We start from the raw sequence: 25,027 nt of genomic DNA, 5'->3' as shown, positions 1-25,027 counted from the left end.
GTTGCTTTCAAGTGTTTTCTTATCCAATATATCTGAGAAACATTATTGGATGACATTAAATGGTCTGAATGGACGTTTTTAGTAAGTGGAGGGGCTTTGTAATACACAGTAAATTGCTGAAAGTGACTTAACTTTAAACAATATACAGCATGAAATAGGAGCTGTTCATTTGTTCATGGGTCAGTCAGTTGCATTGTTCATTTTGTACAAATCTAACACAATCTGATGCCTGATTTAAAAAAAAAAAAAAAAAAAAAAAGAGGGAGGGGACAGAGGGAGGTAGGAAACTACCCTTGTTTGAGAGTGTGGGACAGAGCAAGCTTAAATACAGCCTGCAGGTGAAGGTGGTGTTGGAGGTGATTATGCAGAGCAACAATAGTTAAGAATAGTTCCTAATGTTAGTAAGGGTGCTTTGAAGGATGAGCTGAAATACTTTGTGAGGAACAGAAGTTTAGTAGTTAAGCGATACTGCTGAAAAATGGCAGACCCTTAGTCACCTGGATATTATCAAAGTTTTGAGTAAGACTCTCCTATCTATCAACTAAATACGGCTGAAAATTCCTTTTCACTTCTCCTATTATTTGATTTTTAAGGGGCTGAATTTTATCAGAGAGGTTCAAGGGTGAGAAGCAAGAATCAGTAGGATGCAGAAGCGGGTGGAAGGGTGGTTAAAGCTGAAGAATAATGAGATTGGAAGAAGCAGCAAATTTATTTTACTTGGCTGGTGAAATGGAAGGAATTGCTTATATTAAAATGTGCTTGGAGTTGTGGGATGATTAGAAATTAGACTGCAGCCAGGAGAGAATCCATGTGGAAGAGGAGGAGATGCAAGGGCACTGGGAAAGACAATGAAACCTGAAGTGATTCTGATTTTTGTCAGAGCTCCATTCAAGATGAGCATAAAATCTGCTTAGAAGGGAGCTAGATAGGAAGTAAAACCATGAGACTGAGGGGAAGAGTCCACACCGTGGAGAAGAAAATAACCAATTCTCAGGGAGTGAAGTGTGGCAGATCACATTATGAAAGCCTGTAGTAGGGAAGGCTTCTGGATCTGAAGACGAGGAGCAATGGGGCAATGGATACGTTTTTGTGAACATGGGGTAAGATCTTGCTGAGATTCAGTCTAATAGGCTGTTTGTGGATTTCCCCGATAAGGATGTTCTGGTGGAACATTGTGATTCTTCTGGTAGGTATGAACTTATTTATTCCACAGGTAGCCCTAATAGCATGTACTTGATGGGAAAGACTAAATTTGATATGGCACAGAACTGCTGCTTTGAAATTTTAAGGGACAATGAGACTTGAGCTTCTGTACAACTAGAAATTAAGAGGACGGTAAATGAGGAGCTCCTCATTTCATTATGTATATAACTATATTCTTCCTGTTACTGCCAAATCATTCTAGTTATTATGTTGAAATACATATTCCTGCAGTAGCTGTTTTTCCTCTGAGCACAGTGATTCCTATCTGAAATCTTTGCCTGAAATGCTAAATGATACTGACCAGCTATGAACTAGTCTCAAAGATCTTTATAGTCTGAATCTGTATATCCTAATACAACTGTCTGTCTTTTTCTTACTGAATGGAATACGTTTAGGAGTTGGAGTATTCCCTTCACAGGACCCAATTCAGCAAATGATGCCACCTTGGATTTACAACGATAGCTTGGTCCCAGGTAAACAAGAAAGCGGGCATTTAGCCAAGTGGGCAATGTAAGGTGTGAATGTACGTGTGCTTGTGTTGCCATTTATTGATCAAAGCATTACTCTTCAGTCATCAAATGAATCCTTGATACGTTACATATTTATGGTGGCTTTATCTGCATTTGAAGAAGTATGGATTTTATTCAAGCACGTTAAATGTTTAATCTAGAATTTCTAGATTAAACGTTTAATCTAGAATTCTGACAGCAGATTATGCTAGTAGAGGTTGCATTGCTGATAATACTGCTTTCATGGGTAGTCTGGTTTTTGGCATGTCATGTAATTAAGCAGGCTCATTTCTTAAGGCTATTTTTCTTAGATATGCAAATTACATAGTAAATAGAAAACGAAATGCTGTACTAAATATTGATCACACTGAGGTTTAAATACATAAAGCTGTTAACTATCTTTTTATATGGACTATCCTGCAATTTCATTAAAGAAACATGTTTTGAAATTGAGCACTAATTGTATTTTATATAAAATATTTATTTGCTTGTGTTAAACTTATCTGTGAAGACCATCCAATAATGCATTTAGATGAAACGTGATGATACAATACGATGCCAGAATGCTGTTGCCTCACCTTACGCTTTGTGTGTTGCTAATTTGATATAATGCTGAGTTAGAGACAAAATAGAAAAGGAATCTTAAATTCACTTGAGAACAGCAGTTGTCACTGTCTAATACTGACTCCCTCTTAACAGAATTGTATAAGAAAATTTTAGAAACCACTTTGACTCCTGCTGGAATAGATACAGCTAAACTCTATCCCATACTGATGTCGTCTGGATTGCCCAGAGAGACTCTTGGACAGATATGGGCGTTAGCCAACCGTACTACCCCTGGGAAGCTCACAAAAGAAGAGCTCTACTCTGTCCTGGCTATGATAGCAGTAACTCAGGTATGACTAACACTTTGGCGATTAGTGCAAAAAGGCAGTTTGCTTAACGAATCTGCCATAGATTGCATGTTAGCACAAGTGGCTGGTATACCACACCTGTAGCGAAATACTACTTCTGTTGAAGTCCAGAGAACCTCCCCTTGTAACTTCAGTGGCATTATAATTTCATCCCCTGCACTTACGTTTCAGTTACTCCTTTCTTTAGTGTCAGTTGACGGTAGTTCTTAGATATACCTACCAAACACATGTACATGTATTTCTAGTAGAAAATACTGGCTGTTTTTCTTCTGTTGTATGCGCATCTGTTTTCCTCAAGCTATATGGTTTAGGTATCCCTTAGTCTGCGAATAGCTAGACTTGCTGCCTCTCTGCTGAACCACTGGAGCGTTAATTTTAGGCTTTCATTCTTTGTCAGCATAGTGTCATCTCTTAGGATTTTGTTTCTAAATACCAGCCCTCTATGAAAGCTAAGGCAAGAGTATCTTGAGCAGTGAATATTGAAGCTGAGGTGTCTTGTTGGAGTGGCGTGTAGGAAAGACGATCGCTTGGCTTGGCAGCACTTACCAGATTGGTTTACTAAAAGCTGAAAAAGAACGCTGTCAAATGCTTCTGCCCACCCAGACAGGTATCGTACCCTCTGCGTAACTCCAGCAGTCAGGGTGTTGAACAGGATTCACTTATACAGGCTCTTGATAGCATCTTTTGCTTTGGAAGGTTTACTCAAAGCTTGACCAGTACCCTGCTCTTCCATGATTTCAATAATACAAACTGGAAACTGGGGTGAGAATGCAACATGCCTTTTTGTTGATGTGCTCATGTGTATATGCTTCTCTTTGCTTTTCTGCCTTTGCAGAGAGGAATACCTGCAGTGAGTCCTGATGTGTTAAACCAGTTTCCAGCTGCCCCCGTTCCTACTTTAACTGGATTTCCAATGCCGCTGCCTGCCACAGTGAGCCAGCAGCCTCTGATGCCCTCCGCACCGCCGGTCTCCATGCCTCTTAGCATTGGGCCGGCAGTGATGGGAATGAACATCACGGCACCAGCGGGCGGAGCTGCAGCACAGCCGTCGGGAGGATTCGTGCCATCCTACCCGCCGCCCAGTCAGGTTCGCTCCCTCTTGTTGCCTGGCAAATCTCCATTCTCCTGGAAAGCGAATTAACCTGACTCTTTCAAAGCTATGTAGTGGCAACAGGCTTTAAGTAAACAGCAAAAAATGGAGCTGAAATCTAGCACGTGACATCTGAAAACATGAAGTCATGCCACTAAGGATGTTCTTTTATTTTTTCCATTTCATTCTGGTGGCATTAGAAGAGGTACAAAAGCATTCTCCATTACAAACTAATTGCATTGAAAGAGGATTTTAGTTGTAGTTAGGATTTTGTAATGCACATAAAATGGAATTTTAGGTTAAACAATACAACAGACTATTAGCTGGTAAAATAAGTGAGATTTTTCAGGAGAAGCTGAGAACTATGAAAACCTTTTGGTTTACAACACTGTAAATGAAGTGGGGGATAAATTTTGCTGTTTGCAAATACGGTTCATCCTTCTTCGGAAAATATCTCTTCTGATGCTTTTGCTGCGTGTATTGATGTTTAAATTATTGATTGATTTAAATTATTAATATTTGTCCTGTATTAAAAGATTACATGGCTATGATCAATAATACATTTAATGTGAAAGGAGCAGAGTTCCTTATTCACCCGTTCTTCATGCATACTGCTTGCAGTCCTGCACACCTCGTGTGTGTTTTGAGTCAGGCGAGGTGTGGGTGAAGCAGAAACACTGACCATGCTAATTTTGCCTGCTGATGTTGAAAGATTTTTTCCGTCTTTTGCCTTTTTTTTTTTTCTCTTAAGTCGATCACGCTACTCTGAACTGCTTTCATGCTATATGACAATTTGAAAAGACAACAGTATAGCAATTTACATGTTGTTTGTAACTCAGGTAGTAAAACCAGAAGATGATGACTTCCAGGAGTTTCAAGATGCTTCAAAGTCTGGCTCACTAGATGACTCTTTCACTGATTTCCAAGGGGATGTAGCTGGCTCCTCCAAAGCAGCCAGTTCACAGCACCGGAGCAGGTAGCAGATCTTTGATTTCCACCCCTTTGGTATTTTAGAACTCCTCTAGGAAATGAAATGTTTTCCTCTTTTGTGGGTAGCTGTCTAGCCTGTAATTTTCTTCTGTCACCTGACTGACTCTGACAGTTTCTTTTGAAGGTTGTTACAACTGCAATTAGGCTTTCTGAATCAAAAATGACATTTGATGTGCCATAGGTGGTTGACCATTCTTTGGCATTCTAGTCATCATGCTGAGGTAAATTGCGTTTACAAGGTATGGAGATAGGTTTTTCAAGTGCTCATACCACTGCACAGGCAATTGAAAGTTACTTCATACTGTGCATTCAGGTGAAAATCTTACATAAAGCTATTCAGAAAAAAATACACTGGGACAGAGGAGTTCTGCATTTAGTGCTGTGTGCTTCCATTAAAAGTGTGACCCCATGTTTGGTGGAGTTGATAGAAACCATTTGCTGACATCAAGGTCTTTCTTCAGGCCCTGAATATGGACCCAAAAATTCATGCAAAGAGCACAACATCATACTCTTAAATGACTGAGAACTCCAGTGGACAGGGTTTTTGTTATTTCTATCATTTCTCTGGCCAGTGCTTAAACTTTCAATAACTGACTATAAATCTCAGTTGAAGTCTCATTCAGACTTCAGCAGTCCTGGCTTTTCATTTGGGAGGCTGCCAAAACATAATTCCGGATCAAGCAAATTTTCTATAACAAAATAAGTAAGCATGTTTACTCCCTTTGAGAGTTTACAATTAGTCTTTCAAAGTCCTGTGATTACAAAATGTCAGTGTTGTTTCCTTCTACTGCACGTGGCAAACTTTTATGTACCTCCCAGGTGTCTGATTGTAGACGTACAGATTTTCTGTGTGTTGAAATGACTGTTCTTAGTTGCAAATAGAAGCAGCGCTTTCCAGGTAAGCAGTGATTACCAGTTGCTTCCTCGACAGTGACGTCAAATGGGGATACTACAACAAATTGTTCTGTTACACCGCGCCTAACAGCATTCTATGTAAGAAATTAAATTTTGCTGATGTCAACCGATGCCACATGCATCTGAAGGTGCTCTCTTTTAAGTCTATCTTAATTTGTGTTAGACGTCATTTTGCAGTTAAAGCTGTTCTGTTACCGAAAGTTTTAACAGAAACATCGTTTGTAAATTCCACAATGGGAAGTAGAGGATCATTAAAAAAAAAAATTAAAAAATGGTGTTTCTTTTTCACTGCAGCAGTTCTCTTTATTCAGTTGTAAAAGCGTTCGGTTTTGAACAGAATGTTACAATGAGCTATAATCTAATTGCTTATGGAGCTTTATTTAAAAAAAAGCCATCTGTAGAGTACAGATGATTAACCATTGCATTGGCCAAGATTGCATATCTAATAGGCTGTTTTGCAGTGATGTGAAATTTAATTATATTACCATAAGCTATATTTTTTTGACATTGCACTGTCTGTCTGCAAGCATCCCAGACCATCATTAGCACGTGTGTGCAAGTGCTAGGATTGTATGTTGCTTGTAGGCTGCTGATAAGGAGATTTAAATGGCTCTGGAAAGATTCTTGCTTCAGGCCAAAGAATGCCATAGAAATTCATTCACGTTTTCAATGTGCATAGTACTGAATGACATAAACTAGAGGTAAAATGCATCATTCATATGTAAAGGATGTTGTTCTGTAGAGCTGCCAAGGTCTGATAAGGGGGCTTGTGTGGAGGGCAAGCAAAGCTCTCACAGAACGTCTTCTAAATCTTACAGCAGTTGCTAACATGGTGTTAGGTTATTATGGCAATTTTACTATATAAAGTAGAGTGTGTTTATGTGTGAAAAGATTTGTCTGTGTAACTGTGGGCTAAACCTTATTTTGCTGATTAGATAGCCACCTAAACTCGCTGATTTGCACTGACAGAAATTCAAAGGTATCCTTTCCTTCCTTTCGAACAGTGGTTCCACTTTATTCTCTTAATTTTGCAGTAAGTAATGAAATATAATCAAAAGTAGATAAGCTGAAAGTATGGGGCTGGCAAAATCTCATGCAGTTTTAACTCTTTACTATATCTAGTTCTATCAGGAAGAATTGCCCTTACGCTGCCCTGGGCAAAGTGATAAATTAAACAGCAGTGATTCCTGGGGTACGTCTGTGTGCTTATTGTCTCCTGGGCAAAAAATTCCTGTGGTGTGAAGTTCTGCAGTGTTTTGTTCATATTTTGGTACAAATTAAAATCAAGAAGGATGAAAATTGACTTCTGGCCTGAAGAAATACAATTAGGTGAGATAAAGTGCGAATTCACCCATCAGTTACCCAGCTGCCTGTTTACGTGCTCTTATTCTTAACAGATATTGAGGTAGCTTACACCAGGTTGTTGATCAAGAACTCTTTAGGGTACAAGCTTAGGTTTAGTGATCCAAAATGTGTAGTCATAATAAGAGGCTCCTTTAAATAAAACCTGGAAACGCAGATTACTTATGGATAAATTACAGAACTTTGCTTTTATCTCTTTTGTTTTTAGTGTACCTTCTTTACTAATGCCACTCCCAGGTAACAAGACACTCTCATCAACTGACAAGTATGCTGTGTTTAAAGGAATTGCAGCTGAGAAGCCGTCTGAAAGTACAGCTACTTTTGGAGGTAAAAGGAAAAATATACAACCATTACGAGCAATTGATTGCAATATTTCATGTATCTTGATTTTCGGCATTGATAAAATATTAATATTTAAAAAATCAGAGCAATTATGTCAATATAAAATTTATTACATGAATTCATAATATCTTTATGTATATGTATTCCTTTTCTCGTATTCACTAGATTGTGGAGACAAGTATAGTGCTTTCCGTGAGTTAGAACAACCGTCAGAGAGCAAATACTTAGGTAAGCAGTATGTTTCTTGGAGCTGTTTTAACATGTCTTCATTATTATTTTTATGAGCTGCAGAATTTCCATTGCTAGAATTCTAGAATAATGGTGCTTCTGCTCCTCTAAACAACTTAAGCAGGAAGCATCCTGAAAAAATAGTGTGATAGATTATTGGAACAATCTACAAATTGTATTTCTAGGCGATTGGCATCTCATTTGGATGCTTCTGAGCATTTTATTTTAAAATAAAAATATGGCTGGAATTTGCTCACTTTAACTAAGGAGTCATGTATTCTTAGAAGACAGAATGAGATGCTTCTGGACAAAATCACAACTTTTTTCTATTGCTAGGGCAGAATTGAAACTTTGTGGTCTCTGGTGCTCTAAGAATAAATCTGATCACTTATTTTGAAATTTGTGTTTAACTGGTTTTGATCGGGGAAAAGTAAAACCTAAATGGCATCTGACGTGCGACATCTGTGTAATTACAAAGCAGAGTCTCCCTAAGCCTTTTCCAGAACCATTGATGTCTAACTGATTTATGCGATATAAGTGGTAATCTCATCTTTTTAATCGGATGGGGAAAAACTTTCGTATATTATCAGATCAGAAGATAAACAGATTACTGACTTAACCTAACTTCCACAGACTTATGTTATACCCAGCATTTTGTTTCATTATTAGAAGACAACTTTACATTCTGGGATAAAACTTCTTACCTGAGTTCATTCCTACTCCTTATTTTTCAAAGACGTAATTCTTTTTTTTTTCAGACACTGAGTTTCTGAAACTCCTGTAGTGTTTTGTGAGGTTTTTGTGCTCAGTACCTCTTCAGGATTAAATGCATGCAATGAAATGAAATAACATTTTATCTCTTTCCATACATGTTCTAAAATATAGAAAATTACTATATTTGCCTGCTATCCAGGTCTGACCACTCTTAACCCTTTCACCAGCTTACATTTCTAATGGAAAAGTTTGCAATTCATCAGTAAGTTTAGTTTGCTGTGATGTTTTAGTTTTGATCAATGAATAGCAATTTCACGAATATTTGTATTGTTGCTGGGCCAAGCGAATTGATTTGGAGGGGAGGGAGAATGGAAGAATATGTCAGGTATAGTCATGGTCCTTTACTACCATCATAAAGAGTATTCTTTTAAATCTTGGTTAAGCTAATTTAAAGTATGACACTGTGTGGTAGCTTAAGAATTAAATGTTAATGGTGTACTTCTAAAATAGAACAAAATCTGTTTATTGGACGCTTGTCTTAAAATATGCATAAATACTTTAAAATTACACGTAGTCTAAGTATGTATGTGCTGGTGAATGGGTTAAACATTTTTCATGTTCAAAAGAAATTGCTTTATAAAAAAAATGATTGTGTATGAACAGGAAGAAACTTATAAAATTAGTACACCAAAATATTTACCGTAAATTCAATGAAAACATTGTTACCTAATGTTTAATCAGGTTTAAATTATAATCTTTACATAGTACTGTCTTACATTCCACATGTAGTTGAACTAGAGATCCGCACATCTTGCAACTAATCATGCTGACTTTCATGTGAAAGTCTGTCTCCAGGCTTCCTAGTAAAACTGTAATCAGTCTTAGCAGAAGCTAGAAGATGCCCAAGTTATTACATTTACTGAAGTTCTGGTCATTTCACACTTCTGTACGTTTACGCGAACCTGACAGAAGGAACACATGATAGATTAAAACGAGAGCTTAAAAATGTTCTAAAATAATATGTTAGGATCACCACCTTGCATTCTTTTCTGTTTGGGGTTTGGTCTCTTCCACCCGTTGGGTTCCCCAGTGTGCCCAGTTGGATAGGCTTGTTGGCTGTCTGCCTTCTTTCAAGCAAACATTTTTCAGAAGTACCTTCAGCCACCAGGCAAGTCCAGTTGGTCTCTACTACGGTCCCCTTTCAGCTTATCAGCAGGGTTGCTTTTGTCTCAGCCCTCTGCTGACAGTGCATGAATAAACTGTATTTAGGCAATATTTTGAAGGGAGGGAGGGGGAGAATTGCTTCTGTAAGAAGGCAAATACTATATTGGTATAAGTGAAATTCAAGATTACATTCATTGCTTGGCAAATATGGGAAGGATGAGGTGGGAAAAAACTTACGTGGAAGCTGAATGAGACAGTACTGATCACCTTTTGAATCTATTGGTCATGGTTTGTTTTGATATTAACTCAGTGTAAAGGGAATTTAATATGACTTTGAGGCTATTTGAAAGACTTAAGTGTTTGCTGGAATGAATATTAGAATCGCTGACCTTGAAACTTGTGTGGTTCATAGAAGTTGAGTTTGCAGTTCTACGTGCATCCCGAGGTCTTAATTTAAATAGTTTGCATAAAAACTTCTGACATTGCATGAAATAATTTGCTTGCTTGCATGGTGTGAGTATGATGTATTTGTTGTCACTGCAGTGTCTTCTTATTGTTTTTTCATTGTCTTTATTCTCAGGAGATAACCTTGCAGAATTCAAGCCTGCAGGAACCGATGATGGCTTCACAGATTTCAAAACCGCTGACAGTATCTCACCATTAGAGCCACCTACAAAAGACAAAACTTTCCCTACGTCCTTCCCTTCTCTGCCCGTTCAGTCAAAACAGCAAACACAAGCAAAGACCTCTTTGAATCTAGCAGACTTGGATCTCTTTTCCTCTACTGGAGAAAACAAGCAGCCATCCTTTCCACCTTCATTTAATACATCAAAATCAGGCTCCTTTCCTCCACCACCCCTTCCATCTACCACCGCCCAGCCAGCACCCAGCAAAAGTTCAAGCTTAGCTGATGAGTTTGGAGAGTTCAACCTTTTTGGGGAATTTTCTAATTGCGCATCAGCCAGTGGACAAGATGACTTTGCAGATTTTATGGCTTTCAACAATAGCAGTGGATTTTCAGAACAAAAAACAGATGACAAATACAATGCACTTAAGCTGGAGGCCGGTCCTGTTCCCCAGTCTGGCTCATCTGCCAGCACGGTGAAGAGTGGGCAGAGTTCTGCCACTGCCGCTACGCCCACCAAATACGATATCTTCAAGCAGCTTTCTCTGGAAGGCTCTGGAGCAGGCTTTGAGGAGGCGAAGGACAACACGCTTTCTTCAGTGAAGAGCGATGATGATTTTGCCGACTTTCACTCTAACAAGTTTTCTTCCACGTGCAACAGCGCAGATAAGTCCCTGGTGGACAAAGTTGCAGCTTTCAAGCAGGCCAAAGAAGACTCTGCTTCGGTGAAGTCTCTGGATCTCCCTTCTATTGGTGGCAGCAGTGTCGGCAAGGAGGATTCTGAAGACGCGTTGTCTGTTCAGTTTGACATGAAACTGGCTGATGTGGGAGGAGATCTTAAGCATGTCATGTCTGATAGCTCTTTGGATTTGCCAACAGTTAGTGGCCAGCATCCACCAGCAGCAGGTGAGGAACTGGTTAGATTGCTCTGGTAACGTAGGTGATGGAGATTTCGGTGTTCTTCTGTGTGCTAAATTACAGTATTATGCACTAGTCTTTCAGTAGTGGAAGACTTCTAAATCTGTGCACCCTCTAGCCAACAGCCCCTTAGCAGGGCGGTGTTTATTTTTTGTCTTAGATGACTATAAATAGATTGAACAGTTTGAACTCCATGCCAGTTTATTTTTGAGATTTGACAACATCATATTACTGGTACCTGTTAGCTATTGTCACTTAAGGGATTCGAGTGGAAAATTTTCTAATGCAAACAATGTCATTCCATTTGTATTAGCAAGATGAATGGCAGAGAGTCTCACTTTAATCTCTTGGTTTCAACAAAGCATTTGGCTTGGGGACTTAACCCGCTCTGCACTTCTAAAAGGGTAGGCAGAACACTAATTTGTGCTGTTAATGAAAAGCTGTCTAATCAACACCACTAGTGTATTCCCGTTACGGTGGGGCTTAATCTGTGTAGCCAGTATTTTACAGGACTGCAAGTAGAAGTATTGCATACACTTTTTAGAGTTAAAACCTTTATTGGAATAATTGTGCAAAGGGCTTGTAAATGCTCGTCTCATGATTGATAGCGTTTGGACCTAAATTTAAAACCACGGGACTTTTCCTTTACCCTGATCAGGTTTTCACCTTCTTTAATTTCCCTTTATGAAAGTACTCCTGAGAGAGTGAATTGACCATCTCCAATCTGATTGCATATCATAAAACAAATTTCCCAAGTGTCCTGCTTTTTTCTTTTCATATGTACATAGGAAGATAAGATGTAGTTAAATGTTCTGTGGCCTTCAATAATATGGGAACCATTACTGTGTTCTAGCGACAAGTATTATGCAGTCAAAGGCTTTTCTGAACAGGGGGGGGCATACAAACTGTAAATGTAAAAGCTGTTACTGCAAGAATTGGTTATTTCCATATGAAATATTTCTTCCATTTTTGCAGATATGGGTAGAGAAAATATACAGTACTGTAATTTTGCATTATATGATATTTTTAAGTAGGAGAGGGAATTAAGTTGGCAACTTTCATGTGGAAGATACTCTATAACAGGGTACAAAATATCAGGAATAATTTATTAGCAAAGACATTTAATTTTCCTATTACTGCTTGGTAAAATTCCAAGTTGAGTGAGCTGTCAAAAACGTAGCACCTACAGTGTATTCTTGAATGTTTACTTTGGTTTTGAAAGCACTTTTTCCTAATATTTTTCTAGCCTCTTTTGGTGGTAGTTTGACTTATGTAGCTCTTCTACAGGATGTGAGCTTTTGCCACAGTGATAAATAATTGCCATTTGTGGCAGGAAAGACTCTCTTGGTTTGTTTAAAGGGGTTAGCCGACCATGTGCTTGTTGCTAAACTTTTGAACTCTGAAGTATTAATTAGAAGCTATTTTTATTAAACTTAAACAAGTCTGTATTCTCCTATGGTGCCAAGCTAGATGTTTTTCCACAGGGAGAGTTTTACTCCATTTAACTCTGTTTGGATTTTGTAGCGGAGCATGCTCTGGACGATCTGTTACAAATACTTCTGTGCTCATGTGTTCCTTTATGTATGTTTGATGCATTTCAAGCTATGAACTGCTGATGTTCAAGTCCTTTTTTCAGTTTACATAAGTTAAAAAGCAGATATTTTTTTTTTTCTTCTCTTAATTTTCTTCGATCTGTAAATCTAATGTCAAAAAGGGACAGTATCCCTTTGTCATCCTCACTGCTGAGAAATGGGAGGCTAGTCATTGGGAACCGTATGTTTGCAAGCACCGTGTAACATCTCCAGTGAAACTGCAGCAGGACAGAGGTGCTGATAAATGATTTGACTTTTCTGACATACCAATACAGAGGTCTTTATCCTTTGGCTATCGAGATTTCATGTTGCATAGCTTCCAGGTATGGGCAGGTAGGTTGCTTACGCTGGGAATTAGAAAGAAATCGTTGAGTTGCTTCCCATACGACGGCCCTGGGTCTCTGAGGGAAGAAAGGTTTTCAGTTTTGCTCTCTCCAAAGGGGATACTGTCTCTTTAAACTTTGCTATAATTCGTTGTGTGGAAGGTAGATTATACTAATGTTGCCTGATTTCTCTTGCATATAACCCTTTGAGCACTGGCTGCATGCTGTTAGTTTCAACCAGGCTGCTTCTTTTAACCCAAATTTATGTTTCACTCCAAGACGAAAGCATTTTAATTAACACCTAGTCATGTTATGTGAACCTAATTTGTTCTGCATCCTGCCGAACGTTGCAGCGAGAGCGTACCCTTGCCCGGGTATTCTCAAAGGGTTATCCATTTGCTGCACTTACAAATCTGTAAAGTACCTTTTTCTTTGGCATTATTGGAGATCTCTGTATATTTTAATCAACTTCAGGTTTTTTGCTGCTTTTCTAATGTCTAATTTCAATGAAACATTTCCTGTGTGAATGTGCCTTCTCAGATCTGCTTTGATATCTCTCTTCTGCAAGTATTGACCTGCATGCTTTATTCTGATAACGCCCTTACGAGCTCCTATGTATCACTATCTTTTGTGATCTGTAAGTCCTGCTGTGTTAATAAATATTATCTTGGCATATTTTGAAAATGTGGGGATGTGTGTGATTTGTTGCAAACCAGCAATGTATCTCTTTTTCCTGAAAAATACAAAGTTTAAAGTTATAGTATCCCCTTAAGCTGGCGGGTGCCTTTCTCTTGCAGAGCAGCGTGTGGGTGAGCTTCTTTCTCCTCTTCCAGTGCTTTGACCGCGCTCCCTGTGTGCTTCTGAAACTTTACATATCAGGCTAAATGATATTTTTGAAAAGAGCAGTTTTTGAGAGGGGTTGAATAGAGGAGATGTGTGGATGGCAGGGTTGTTTCTGTGAGTTGGTTTTGACCAACTGGAAAATATGTTGCTATCTAGGCCTTTATGAGGAGGAGCCCATTAACTGATACTCTGATATTTATTTAGCTAATCTAGAGTGAATTAAGTGGTGCCCCAAAGTAAAGGGCCCTGCTTCCTTTTTCTGTTTGGGAAGTCCTGGCTTACTAAATATTGAAGCTTTCAAACACGAATGACAGCTGCAAATTTGTATCACGTAATTATGTCGCTTTGAATTCCTCCAAATCCTGAGCCACTAACAGTTTGGGATTAACGGCAAATTAGCAGACAAGGTAAAAAGCTAAAAATAATTGAGATATGGAATAAAGTTAAAGCGTTACGCCAGCGCAAACTGGGTTCTTGTAGTTCCTTGCCAGAAGAGCAAAAACCAGACCAGTAACCAGAATATGTTTTTCTTCTTTACACCAATCTTGAGAGACTTTAAAAGGAAAAAGAAAAAAAAAAAAAGAAAAAAAGAAAAAAACCCAAACACCACCCCTCTTTCATTCTGGAGAACCAGTAGGCTATGCCTAGCCCTAAAGCTTTTTGAACTGAAGACTTGAACATAAGCTTGAGAGACTTAATTCTGCAGGGCTTGTGCTATTAGTATTTGTTCAGTTAATCATACCTGGAGGAGGGAGAGTGATGTTCATGACTCTGTACTTTATTACATTTTTGTCCAGACTTGACAGTCAAATTCACTCACTTGCCCTCATTTAGTATAATTCTGCAAATACAAGAGCTTAACAACACTTTCTTACCCTGCGAAGGCCTCTGACAGCGGAGGGTGCGGACGTGTTTTCTGAACGCCTTCCAAGCTGAGCCAAAGGGCGCAGAGAGGCAGCAGCTGCCCTGGCCTTCGGCAGGGCTGAGCTGAGCCGTCTCTCCGCTTCCAATGCAAGCTCAGGGGGTCTTTATTTCGCTGTGAAACGTTGTTTATCTTGATAATTAAAAAACAATTAGCAAATTCTTTAATTCCACAAGGTTTGAAGGCTTTTCTCTCCTTTTTCCTTCATTTTAATTTATCTTACAGTCAGCATTCTTGATGGTTTCCACCTTAGCGGTGCTAGGTACTGCCATCTTCAACAAAAGTAAATTGGAGTAACTCCCTTATCATTAATGCTCTTCCAGGCTTCACCAGCTGAGAAATGGGCTTTGACTTTTCCTGATTTCTGATAGGCGTGAGACAGATGGCAGCAGTACATGCCAGCCTCTGTAGTCTTCCAGTTTCCGCTCCGCCGTTACCAGGTGAAGCCCCATGGAAGCGGTAAGGAGGTGGTGCCTGTCCCCATTCGGTCTCTGGGCTCCTTGCGCAGGCTGCTGGTGGTGTTCCCAGCGTAACAGCTCTGGTTTTGGTGCGTTGATGCTCTTCCACTAGGAACAGAACTAGCTACCGCCTGCATCACCCTAACAACCAAAAAAATGACACAGAAGTTATATTTATTCCTCAGAATTTAATATAAATTGAAATATAAAAACTTGAAAGTCTCCTGTGTTAGTTAAAATCACTAAATGTATTGCAATCTTCTGAATTGTCTTTTTCAGTTTTCTTTAGAATATCACTAAGGCTGTCAAGGGTTTTCCTTAAATGATTAAACTGTTGACATTGAAGGCTCCAGCTTGTAAATTGCCTCCAGCCATAACTTAATCCTTGGTAGTTGAAATAAATTGTTATAGTTGGCTCAAATGAAGGATGTCAAGTTTTTCTGTAGATGAGATAACACTGGAAAAAAGTGTTTTAACTGTATTTCATCCTTTGTCAGGATTCTCCTGTGCGTTCCTTGGCAGCTCTTGCTCTGCCTCTCTCCAGCAGCTGCGTGGCTGGCTCGTATAGCTGTAGCTGTCCCCAGGTGATGATCAGGCAGGTTGGACTGTGGTTTTGGTAGTTCAAAATGGAAAGTAAATGGTAAATATTTCCAACCTTTTGCTTTGGAAGACGTACAAATTGGGTTTGGTTTCTAAAGCTTTCGGAAACTTACTGCGCTCCAGCATGGCACTGTGAAGATCGCTTTTTCCATTCTTGGTTCACTAGAAAATATTTTTAAGGGAAAAAAAAATGTGGTTACGTGATATTTGAATGGATCTGACTTTGGTTTTACAGACACACATGCACCCTGCCCCCATCTTGAAGCGATATGAGAATTTATACTCAGTGTGTTTAATCTGGGGTGTGTTTTGTGGTCTCACCAGTGCAAAGCTGACAGTGCCAATGACACGTGGCTTCAACTTACTGGGTATAAGAGCTTTTGGATTTTTGGAACAAAACTAAACTCAAATCTGCTGTGTTGTTTCTGGAAGACACCACAAAATTGCTGCTGAGATTACTAAGGAATGCTGTTTTATGACAATATATTTCACTGAAATCTATTGATACATCTCTTGTGGTAGGATGATGGGGTTCCTAACGCATGATCAATTTAAGATTTGCCCTGCTTCGACAGGGAATTTGCTGTATGCTCTCCAAAAAATGCTAACCAAGAAATGACTTTTAACCTTACAAAAAAAGATCGCATAGCCCCAAAACAATGCATTTTCATAGAATCTGGAATGGATTTAGTCTTTGCTTGTTTTTTTGATAAAATTCGATGCTTCTCGTCAGTTGAGATTCTGTCCTTACTAAAAGTGTCCTCCAGGAGGAAATGGCGGTAGCTCCGTAGCATCTGTTGTCGCTAAATGTGATGCTTAGTTAGAAGTAATTAATTTTTTTTCCACTTAATCATCTCCTGCTTTGAAAAAAGATTACTGAAACACATGCCTCTTTTTAAATTTTGAATTGCCATACCAGCAAAATGAAGCTTTTATTACCCTGGAGGTGATAACTGCAGCATTTTAACTGGAGCTTTTTTATTCATTAAATGTGTCGGTGGCCTTTAAGAAAAAGGCTATTGGAGCAGTAGTTCTGAACACTGCTTAATAAAACAATCTTTTTGCCAATAATAGAGATACCCACATCATGAAGAGTTCTCTAGGGTCAACCAAGAAGTGCTTTTCCCATGTAAACTGCTTGCTCGCTTATTAGTCTGGTGGCAAGTTGCTCCGCTACCTGTCGGGGGAAAAAATGCTCCTCTCTTCATTATGCAGCAAATGTGCTAAGAGCTCAGATAAGCCTTAGTTTTGCCGTAGCTATGACAAAGGTTACGGTTTTGCTCCCTCTGTTCAAAAGCACCTAACTTGCGGCAAATGATTCTATGAAATGCAGTGCATGGCACAGCAAGAGGCTGGGGTTTTTGCAATAGAATAAAAATTCTTATAAAAGCTAGTTTACCTTGGATTATGGACAGTTAAACGTACATTCTTATTTTTCATACTTTTCAATAAATTTTTTTAGGACTGCTTTAACTGTAAACACTTTGTCTCTGAACACAGTATTTTTCCGGTAATATAATACTCTTAGGAAAGTTTATTCACCAGAGTAATCCTTTCATAACTATCCAAGTAACTAAAATGTATAGAATTGAACTATTACATTTCATCTCGGCTCTTACACCTATGCAGATGGGTTTCATGTCTGCATGAATTCCCGTCGAGAATCCTGAATCTTAGTTTGTGAATAATTAAAATACTGTTCTGCCTTCCCTGCTGTGACCTATTGATTGCGGGCGAAGCACGGGGAGTTCAGGATTCCCACCGAAGCCTGCTGCTCGTCCTGCCTGTCCCTGAGCCAGGATGGGATCAGGAGTACGCTGACCCGGTCCTTTAGGATGTGTTTGCAGCTCAAACTCTCAGCAGTTATCAAAGAAATCATTCACAATAGATCGTGCGGATCTTCGCGGTAGGATCATCACTCTTTCTTTTCACTTCCCGGTGAACACCGAAACAATAGCGATGCTTAAATCTTTCCTGGGTTTTGGAGTCAACACAAACTGAAAAAAAAGAGGTTGCCTAGTACACTGTGGTGTTTTCAAAATCCCAGGATTAATTACAGTTGGCTAACATTTTGGTGGTTATGCTGGCACTCTCTTTAATGCTCGCAAAGCTTTCATTTAACTTCTTTAAACAAAACCGTATATTTGAGAGCACAAGGTGTGGTTTCTTGTGATAAATTACCGATGCCTTGCAAGTCAGCTCCTTTTCACCTCGAAGCCTTCTTTCTATTCAGTTTTGCCATAAGCAGGTGATTTCATCTGTCTGTTTACCCTTCTGTAAACTGCTTGCTCTACAAATTTAATATTCGAATGGCACTTTGAAATCTTGCTGTCTATGTGCAAGGTGCTAACGTTTGTTATGGAGATGCTGTCATGTGCAAATGCAGCAGCTGCAGGAAGATTGTCCCTTAGGAAAATCTGATCGGCGACACGCCATGCCTCGCTGACCCGTTGCAAAAGGCCTTTTCGCTTTATTGTAGTAGCCGTTAAACTCTATCATTAAATTGTATATTTGTTGGACTTTTTAATTAGCTATGTATGTGGGTCGTGCCTGGAAAGCAGCCTAAAGCGTGGCCTGCTCTCCCCTTCCAGCAAAATGAATAAATGAAGGCAGAAATGTTTTGTTAAAATGGCTTAATCCTCAGGCTGGTGTGGCCAGATTGAATAAAGAGGGCGGCTGGAAAGTCAGCTTGTTCTCACCCCGGCTCTATTAAACCAAGTTGCTGCTCCTGCGTGTCAGCCAGTTAAGACCATAATGTTTATCAGAAGAGTCTCAGCTAAAACGATGCTAAGAGAATATATTTTCTGGTTTGGGTTTGCTTTACCTTGAGCCCGTTTGACCCTAGGCACTGAGCAGCGGCTGAATGTCTAATCCAAACTGACAATTGTTAATGCTGGAAAACAAATGCCAAATGTAGTATAGGAGGGCTTTTTTTTTTTTTTTTTTTTTTTTTTAATGCTTTAATGAAAACTACACAGCCCCTGGCTCTCTGTGCCTTCGCTATGGATCAATCTCAGTCTAAACGTGAAAGATCAGTTGAACGAGTAGCGGACAAAGCCCAGCAGACCCCGGTCACTGTGTAGGCTCCTTTGCTGGCTCTAATGTAAGCAACCAGGCTATATCTTATACGTGCTCATGGCAATGAGAAGAACCTATTGGCGCATATAATTGCCGGGTGAGTATAAATGTTTGGAGCTTTCTGCAAAATAATTGGATTTTCTCTATACTTAACTGAATAAATAGTTTGTAAAAGCTAAAACACGATCTTCGCAATATTCGTGTCATTCCTGGAACCTGTAAGTTTGAAGAGTCGGCCGTGCGGCACTGCAGTAGCTGTGATAAGCTTAAACAGGACTTCTATTTTTTAAAAATTCTTGCAGCACATTTTTATACATTTATTTGTATCAAAGCATGAATATAAAATTAGAGTGTATTAATACTTCATCGGAGGGAATGGGAAGGTTAGCCCAGTTTTCTGTGTGGTTGGTTTTGATAAGATGAAATAATGAGATAAGATGTTTGAGTTGCTAATGTTTACATTTTAATTGAGGATTCTGTAGCCAACATCAGAAAACTGAACTGGTGATCTGTGCAGTCTGTACTGTCTAGAAACATTTTTTTAGTGTTTCTTCGCTACCTGTAGTGGGATGGTGACTTTCAGTGTAAAATATAAGGCAATATTCAAAGGTCAAGGCTTACATTTATTAAATGGAGATTTTTTTTTTTTTTTATGAAATGCTTAGGTATTTTTCAGGTTATTTTTGTGCAAGCTCTAGTTTAAGCTTCATGGGAACAACAGTTCACTGTGTTTGTTCTTGCAGTTCTTTAAGACTCTTAGCAAGTTGCTACTGTTTATATACAGTGTAGAGAGATTAACGTTTGAACTTCAGCTTCTAATTGTAGGGGTTTGTTTTTCTCAGATATAGATGACTTGAAATGTGCCCCATTTGGAAGCTATAACAGTGGGTCTGCAGTGAGCAGCCTGGCAAGCTATGACTGGTCCGACAAAGACGACATTCATCAGGGCAAGAAGCTCTCCTCTTTTGTCCAGTCTTCAGGAAGTGGATCCTCTGCGGCTACTTCTGTTCTTCAGAAGAAGGAGACCTTGTTTGGCAGTTCAGAAAACATTACCATGACAACAGTTTCCAAAGTGACAACCTTTTCTAGCGAGGATGCTTTACAGGATGTTTCCTTTGCAGCCTTTGCAAACTTTAAAGACTCTGGACCGATATCCAGCGGTCCAAGTGACGAGGACATTGCAGACTTTGGTGATTTTGCAAGACCTTCATCAGAAGCACAGGATGCAGCAGCAGCAGCTGACACAAATCAAGAGGCAGACTTCCTTGCTAGTGGTATCTCTTCCGAACTGCGAAGAGAATCTACAGATGACTTTGGAGAATTCCAGAGTGAAAAGCCAAAAATCAGCAAGTTTGACTTCTTGGTGGCAACTTCCCAAGGCAAGGTGAAATCTAGTGAAGAAATGATCAAGAGTGAACTGGCTACCTTTGACCTGTCTGTTCAAGGTAAGCCTGCTCAGGAGGCTCATAATGCATGTGCTTATCAAAGGCTAATTTTTCTAATCAAATTCTAAATTAGCCGATGGGCATTGTTCCAAAGGCTACTGGAAACACACTGAATCTTCTCATTGATTTCTATTGTGTTCGGAGCAGGTCTGGTTCTAGAAGAAAAAATTTTTCATGCCAAAAAGTTGTAAGAATTGAGGAACTGGGGAAATTTGCACCAGTCACAGAGTAAATAGAAGGCTTTGTTCTTCTGGTGTAGTAGTGCATCCCTTGCTACTACTTTATTAATTTTAAATAGTCCATGCCTTTATGAGTAAAAGCCTAACTTGTTTATATCCTAACTCTTTAGGGTCTCATAAAAGGAGCTTAAGCCTAGGTGACCGAGAAATAAGTCGCTCTTCACCTTTACCAGTTTTGGAACAGCCGTTTAGAGATCGTTCAAATACTCTAAGTGAGAAGCCTGCTTTGCCTGTCATCAGAGACAAATACAAAGACTTGACTGGGGAAGTTGAGGTAAGGAATTATCTGGAATTCAAGTAAATTGGCGATGGCTTTCATCAGTGTGATATTAAGAGTGTTCTGTATCACAGCTCTTTGGGACTTCAGCTATTTGAATTTAGGGTATGATTCTAAGATGGCATCTGGGTAAGGTTAGATGTTTAAACTGGAAACTGCTCATAAAGGAGGTTTCTTCTTTCCTGTCTTTAAAGTCTCGTGAAGTGGGGAAAAAATGCTATTGTCTGAAAGTCAGTCGGAATCACTTGACCGTGTAGTCTGAGCTTGTAACTGGAAATTAGTTACGACTTAAATCTAATCCCAGCTTTGGCACTGAGACCATTGGCTTTGGGAAATGGCTTAACTTTTTTGGCTGTGTGGTAGTTCTTTCTCTTGCTCATCTTGAGAATAGATGGCAAAAGGACTCATTAAATTCTGCTAATCCCTATTTCTAGAACAGCAGACCTGTAACAAATGTGTCAGGAGTAGGTATGTGCAATGCAAACTTTTTACCCATTCATATATGTTCTTCCTTTTGAAACCAGTTCGAAGTCCCAGAAATCAAATTGTAGAGTTCAGGTGCAAAGAGAATATTTAAAGAATGGGGGGGAAATTAGGAATAGGTATGTTACAAGTTTACTTGCTAATCTGCAAATAGTCTCTGAAAATACCTGTCTACTGTATGTCTGTTGTGATAGGAGAAAGGGAAATGTGGGTAGGAACGAGATTCAGACTGCTCTTTTCTTCCAAATAGGAAAGTGAGAGGTATGCATATGAATGGCAAAGATGCTTGGAGAGTGCCCTGCAAGTAAGTATATAGTCTCCTCCAAAACCTTTTCCTCCTTCTCTAGGTGCCACCTCATTCAGTGTTTAAGACCATCTAGGCATAGAAAGGGTGTGAATCGGCCCAAGCGGATTACAATTTTTAAACCAAAAGCTGTCACGCAGCAGAAGCATTACCTCCTCAGTTAAAGATCCTAGGCTAATCTCCCTGTCATTTGTGATTAGGTTGGCTTTTGCCTAAATTGGCCAGTTCACGAGTTAATTTGGTGTTCCTGTGTTTTGGGTGCCCAGTAAGGCATGTTGTTTGGGGCACTGATCCCAGCATCTGGCTCGACAGCACTTCTTGAGAAAGAGGCTTGTTTAATGCGCTGTGCGGAGGGGCCAGTCATTTTCTGGTGACGGCTGTCAGATGTTTCACAGCCAGATTACTTTTCCTTAAAATTTCTTCTTTGCATTTGAGTATTAGACAGCCAGAACTGTGAATGCTATTATTAAACTAGATAGCAATGCATGCATATCTTCAAACTATTATTTTGGTAATGAAAATATTTGGGGGAATACATTAAGGTTTTAAATGTTCATACTTTTCCCCTGATCTACTTATAGTTACAGCATGAATATACAAAACCATGTGATGGAGTACGGCAATTATTTCTTATTTAATTTGCCTCCTTTTTTGTATAACAGTTTCTATTGGGGACAATCGTGTTTGTAATAATTATTTTAAGGTAGATAACACCATCATTTTATGAAATTCATTTCCACCAGGTCATAAAGAAAGCAAATGATACCTTAAATGGAATAAGTAGTTCAGCCGTTTGCACTGAAGTTATCCAGTCTGCTCAAGGCATGGAATATTTACTAGGTATGTTTTCATTTACCATGTCTCTTACATTGAAAGTTCTCCTCTGAAGAACAGTAATATATAATCACTCTTTCTAAAATGGTATCACTTTTTAGCTTAATCTTTGCCTGCACCGAAATAATGAACAACTCTTCTGCTAAATAAATGTAACTACTACCTTGGAATAACCGTCCATGGCCACCTTTCGCGTGCCATGCCTGTTTTGTGCAGCTTCTGAGTTAAAAGTTTCAGGAACCTGTGCTTGCAGTGAATTCTCTGCAGTCCTCCACTGTGTTTTATATCAACAGGGGTCGTCGAAGTCTACAGAGTAACAAAGAGAGTTGAACTGGGTATCAAAGCAACTGCTGTTTGCAGTGAGAAACTCCAGCAGCTGCTGAAGGATATTGATAAAGTGTGGAACAACCTAATAAGCTTCATGTCACTTGCTGCTTTAACGGTAAGACCAAAAATAAGCTATGTCTTTACTAAAAGAAATGTCATAATTATACGTAAAGTGACTTCACGGGGTGTCCTAACTTTACAGTTTGTGTTTTTCTCTTGCAAAATGAAATCCAGTTTAAAGCTCTCTGTAAGAAAACCACTATTTATGTACAAACGTGATGTCATCTCACTTAGTGTCTTAATGATTTAGATGATATCCTGTGTGTCTGTGGACCTCTCCAATAAGGGACATTTAGTAAAATTTAAATAAGCCATTTTACAAAACCAGAATAGTGTGGACTTGTCTTTGTAATATCCCTGCAATTAGTTTTAATGCTCACAATAGAGGAGCACATAATGTAGCAACACAGGAATAACTAAACTGTTTTCCTTTCTCTCTGCATTTGGAAATGCCTAAGTTTGTTTTGGTTCCTGCTACAGACTAAATAGCTTTTCCTCCTCTGAATAGAACTGCCAGAAAAAGCTCAATTGCTCTGAGACAGTCTGGTAGGAGCTCGAGAGCTTTCAAGTTACAAGGAGAGATGGTGAGGGGCTGCCTGAGGGGTGGCCTTTAAGAGAAGGAGCATCCCATGGGAAGGGTCTGCAAAGGAACTGGGAAAAAGAGGGGCACATAGGGGCTGGGTACAGAATACACACAATTAGAAGGCAAGAAAATCACTTTGCCATTAAATATCTTGCACTTTTTTGTATATGTATGTTGCAGGAAATACAACGTGCAAAATGACTGACTTTAAGCACAGTAAAGCTCATATTTTTAGGGAATCATCTGTCTGTAGGCGCTTGATATCATCTTGCATAATGGATCCCTTTAACTCAGTATATACCTAAGCAGTCTTTAACTCTTAGTTAGTATCAGTACATGGCAGCAAGCACCAATAAGCAGATCATTACCATGGCTATATTTTCAGTGAACGTTTTAATTTGTGGCTTCCTTCGTGCGATGCAACTATGGCCACTAAAGATTTTTGCTCCCCCATAAACACTTGTTTATAAGAAGTAAGGCCCAGAGTACCTGGTTTCTGCTTGCAATAGCCATCTTCAACTCACTGTCATTCCCTGCAAAGCAGGTATTATAAATGATCAGTCCCTTTTTACCCACCTTTTACACATTTTAAACCTCTCCAGTACAAACAGTGGCGGCAAGCAGGTATTTTTGGCGATGGCCTGTGTTGCACAAACCCTGTCAAAATATCAAATTTATACTTTCAATATTTTACTGCTTGGCAGATGAAGTTGATAAACTGGGATTCATCTGTTTGAACTCTGGCATTGTTGATAGTAACAATCTAAAAAGCTATCAGGATCCTCTCCTGCTTTAAGCAAGTGGATTAAAATTTAGTTCTTAAAGTGCTTTTCCTTGGAAGATTACAGGGATTACCTTAAAGTCCAAAGCTTGGCCACGTGTTCTCCGAGCTGCAGCGGCTCCTGGCTGGTAGCGGTCCTGCTAAATTTTAAGCCTACTAGGAGCTGGGAATAATGACTTCTCCTACACGCACGGTACCTCTGAAGTTATCTAAGAGACGGGGACTCCTGCCTCCTGTAGCTCTCAAAATCATCCCTTTTTGTTTCTCTTCTCCGCCTGGGTCACTGGAAGGTGTGGAACCATGCCTTCTTCCGCCGGTGTTGCAGTCACGTATCCCAAATGATGCAGAAGTGCCAATTAAGCAGAGAGAAATATTCTAGCTCAGAGGCATGTGCTTGGAAAGGTTAATTTTATCTTTTAAGGGATTTTGTTACAAGGTAATTTTATGCACAGGCTTGTGGTTTTTCACTGCAAATTACAGGATGACCTTCTCATTTGCTTCACTCATGCATTCGGTAAACAAATATTAGAGTGCCTTTATTAATTTGATTGATCTACTTAAAGATTAAAGGGCTTTTTTTTCAGGATTCCAATTATTCTCCAGCCATTCGGCGGGGGAGCGTGATCAGCATACCTAGAGTATGGATTAAGAGTACACGTGTTCCATGATCACACCATTTTTTTTTAAACTTCTTGCATTTCTAGTCGTCGTTTTTATTTGCACTACTATCTTCAGGCAAAACTTCCACAGTTTTATACCATCCTCATGCAAAGTTTTAAATTATAATTTATCTTGTGGCTGAAATGTAAGACTATGTACCGGAAAAGTGACTATATTGATTTATTACTTATTTGCAGGCCTGTTCTCCCATCCTTTGCCTCTCTTTAACCTGTGCTTCTGTATG

At 39.3% G+C, this 25,027-nt stretch overlaps 1 protein-coding gene across 5 annotated transcripts in view; it reads left to right on the top strand.

Moving 5' to 3' along the window:
* LOC309598072 (putative ATP-dependent RNA helicase DDX52) overlaps positions 1-25,027 on the top strand; it is a gene marked incomplete at its 5' end in the record, with an annotated part of 53,613 nt that overhangs the window by 22,397 nt on the left and 6,189 nt on the right. For all 5 annotated transcript variants that reach the window (XM_082328184.1, XM_082328183.1, XM_082328185.1 and 2 more), the window contains 12 exons: positions 1,599-1,676; positions 2,412-2,608; positions 3,462-3,713; positions 4,556-4,692; positions 7,192-7,310; positions 7,491-7,553; positions 10,012-10,962; positions 19,633-20,235; positions 20,585-20,748; positions 21,485-21,538; positions 22,282-22,378; positions 22,666-22,814. In XM_082328184.1, coding sequence (XP_082184310.1) covers positions 1,599-1,676; positions 2,412-2,608; positions 3,462-3,713; positions 4,556-4,692; positions 7,192-7,310; positions 7,491-7,553; positions 10,012-10,962; positions 19,633-20,235; positions 20,585-20,748; positions 21,485-21,538; positions 22,282-22,378; positions 22,666-22,814 — 2,864 coding nt within the window. The remainder of the gene's footprint in view (positions 1-1,598; positions 1,677-2,411; positions 2,609-3,461; positions 3,714-4,555; positions 4,693-7,191; positions 7,311-7,490; positions 7,554-10,011; positions 10,963-19,632; positions 20,236-20,584; positions 20,749-21,484; positions 21,539-22,281; positions 22,379-22,665; positions 22,815-25,027) is intronic.

The sequence above is a fragment of the Platalea leucorodia genome, assembly GCF_965183815.1.
Source record: "Platalea leucorodia genome assembly, chromosome: 16".
Taxonomy (NCBI): domain Eukaryota; kingdom Metazoa; phylum Chordata; class Aves; order Pelecaniformes; family Threskiornithidae; genus Platalea; species Platalea leucorodia.
This window is presented reverse-complemented; position numbering and strand designations above follow the sequence as displayed.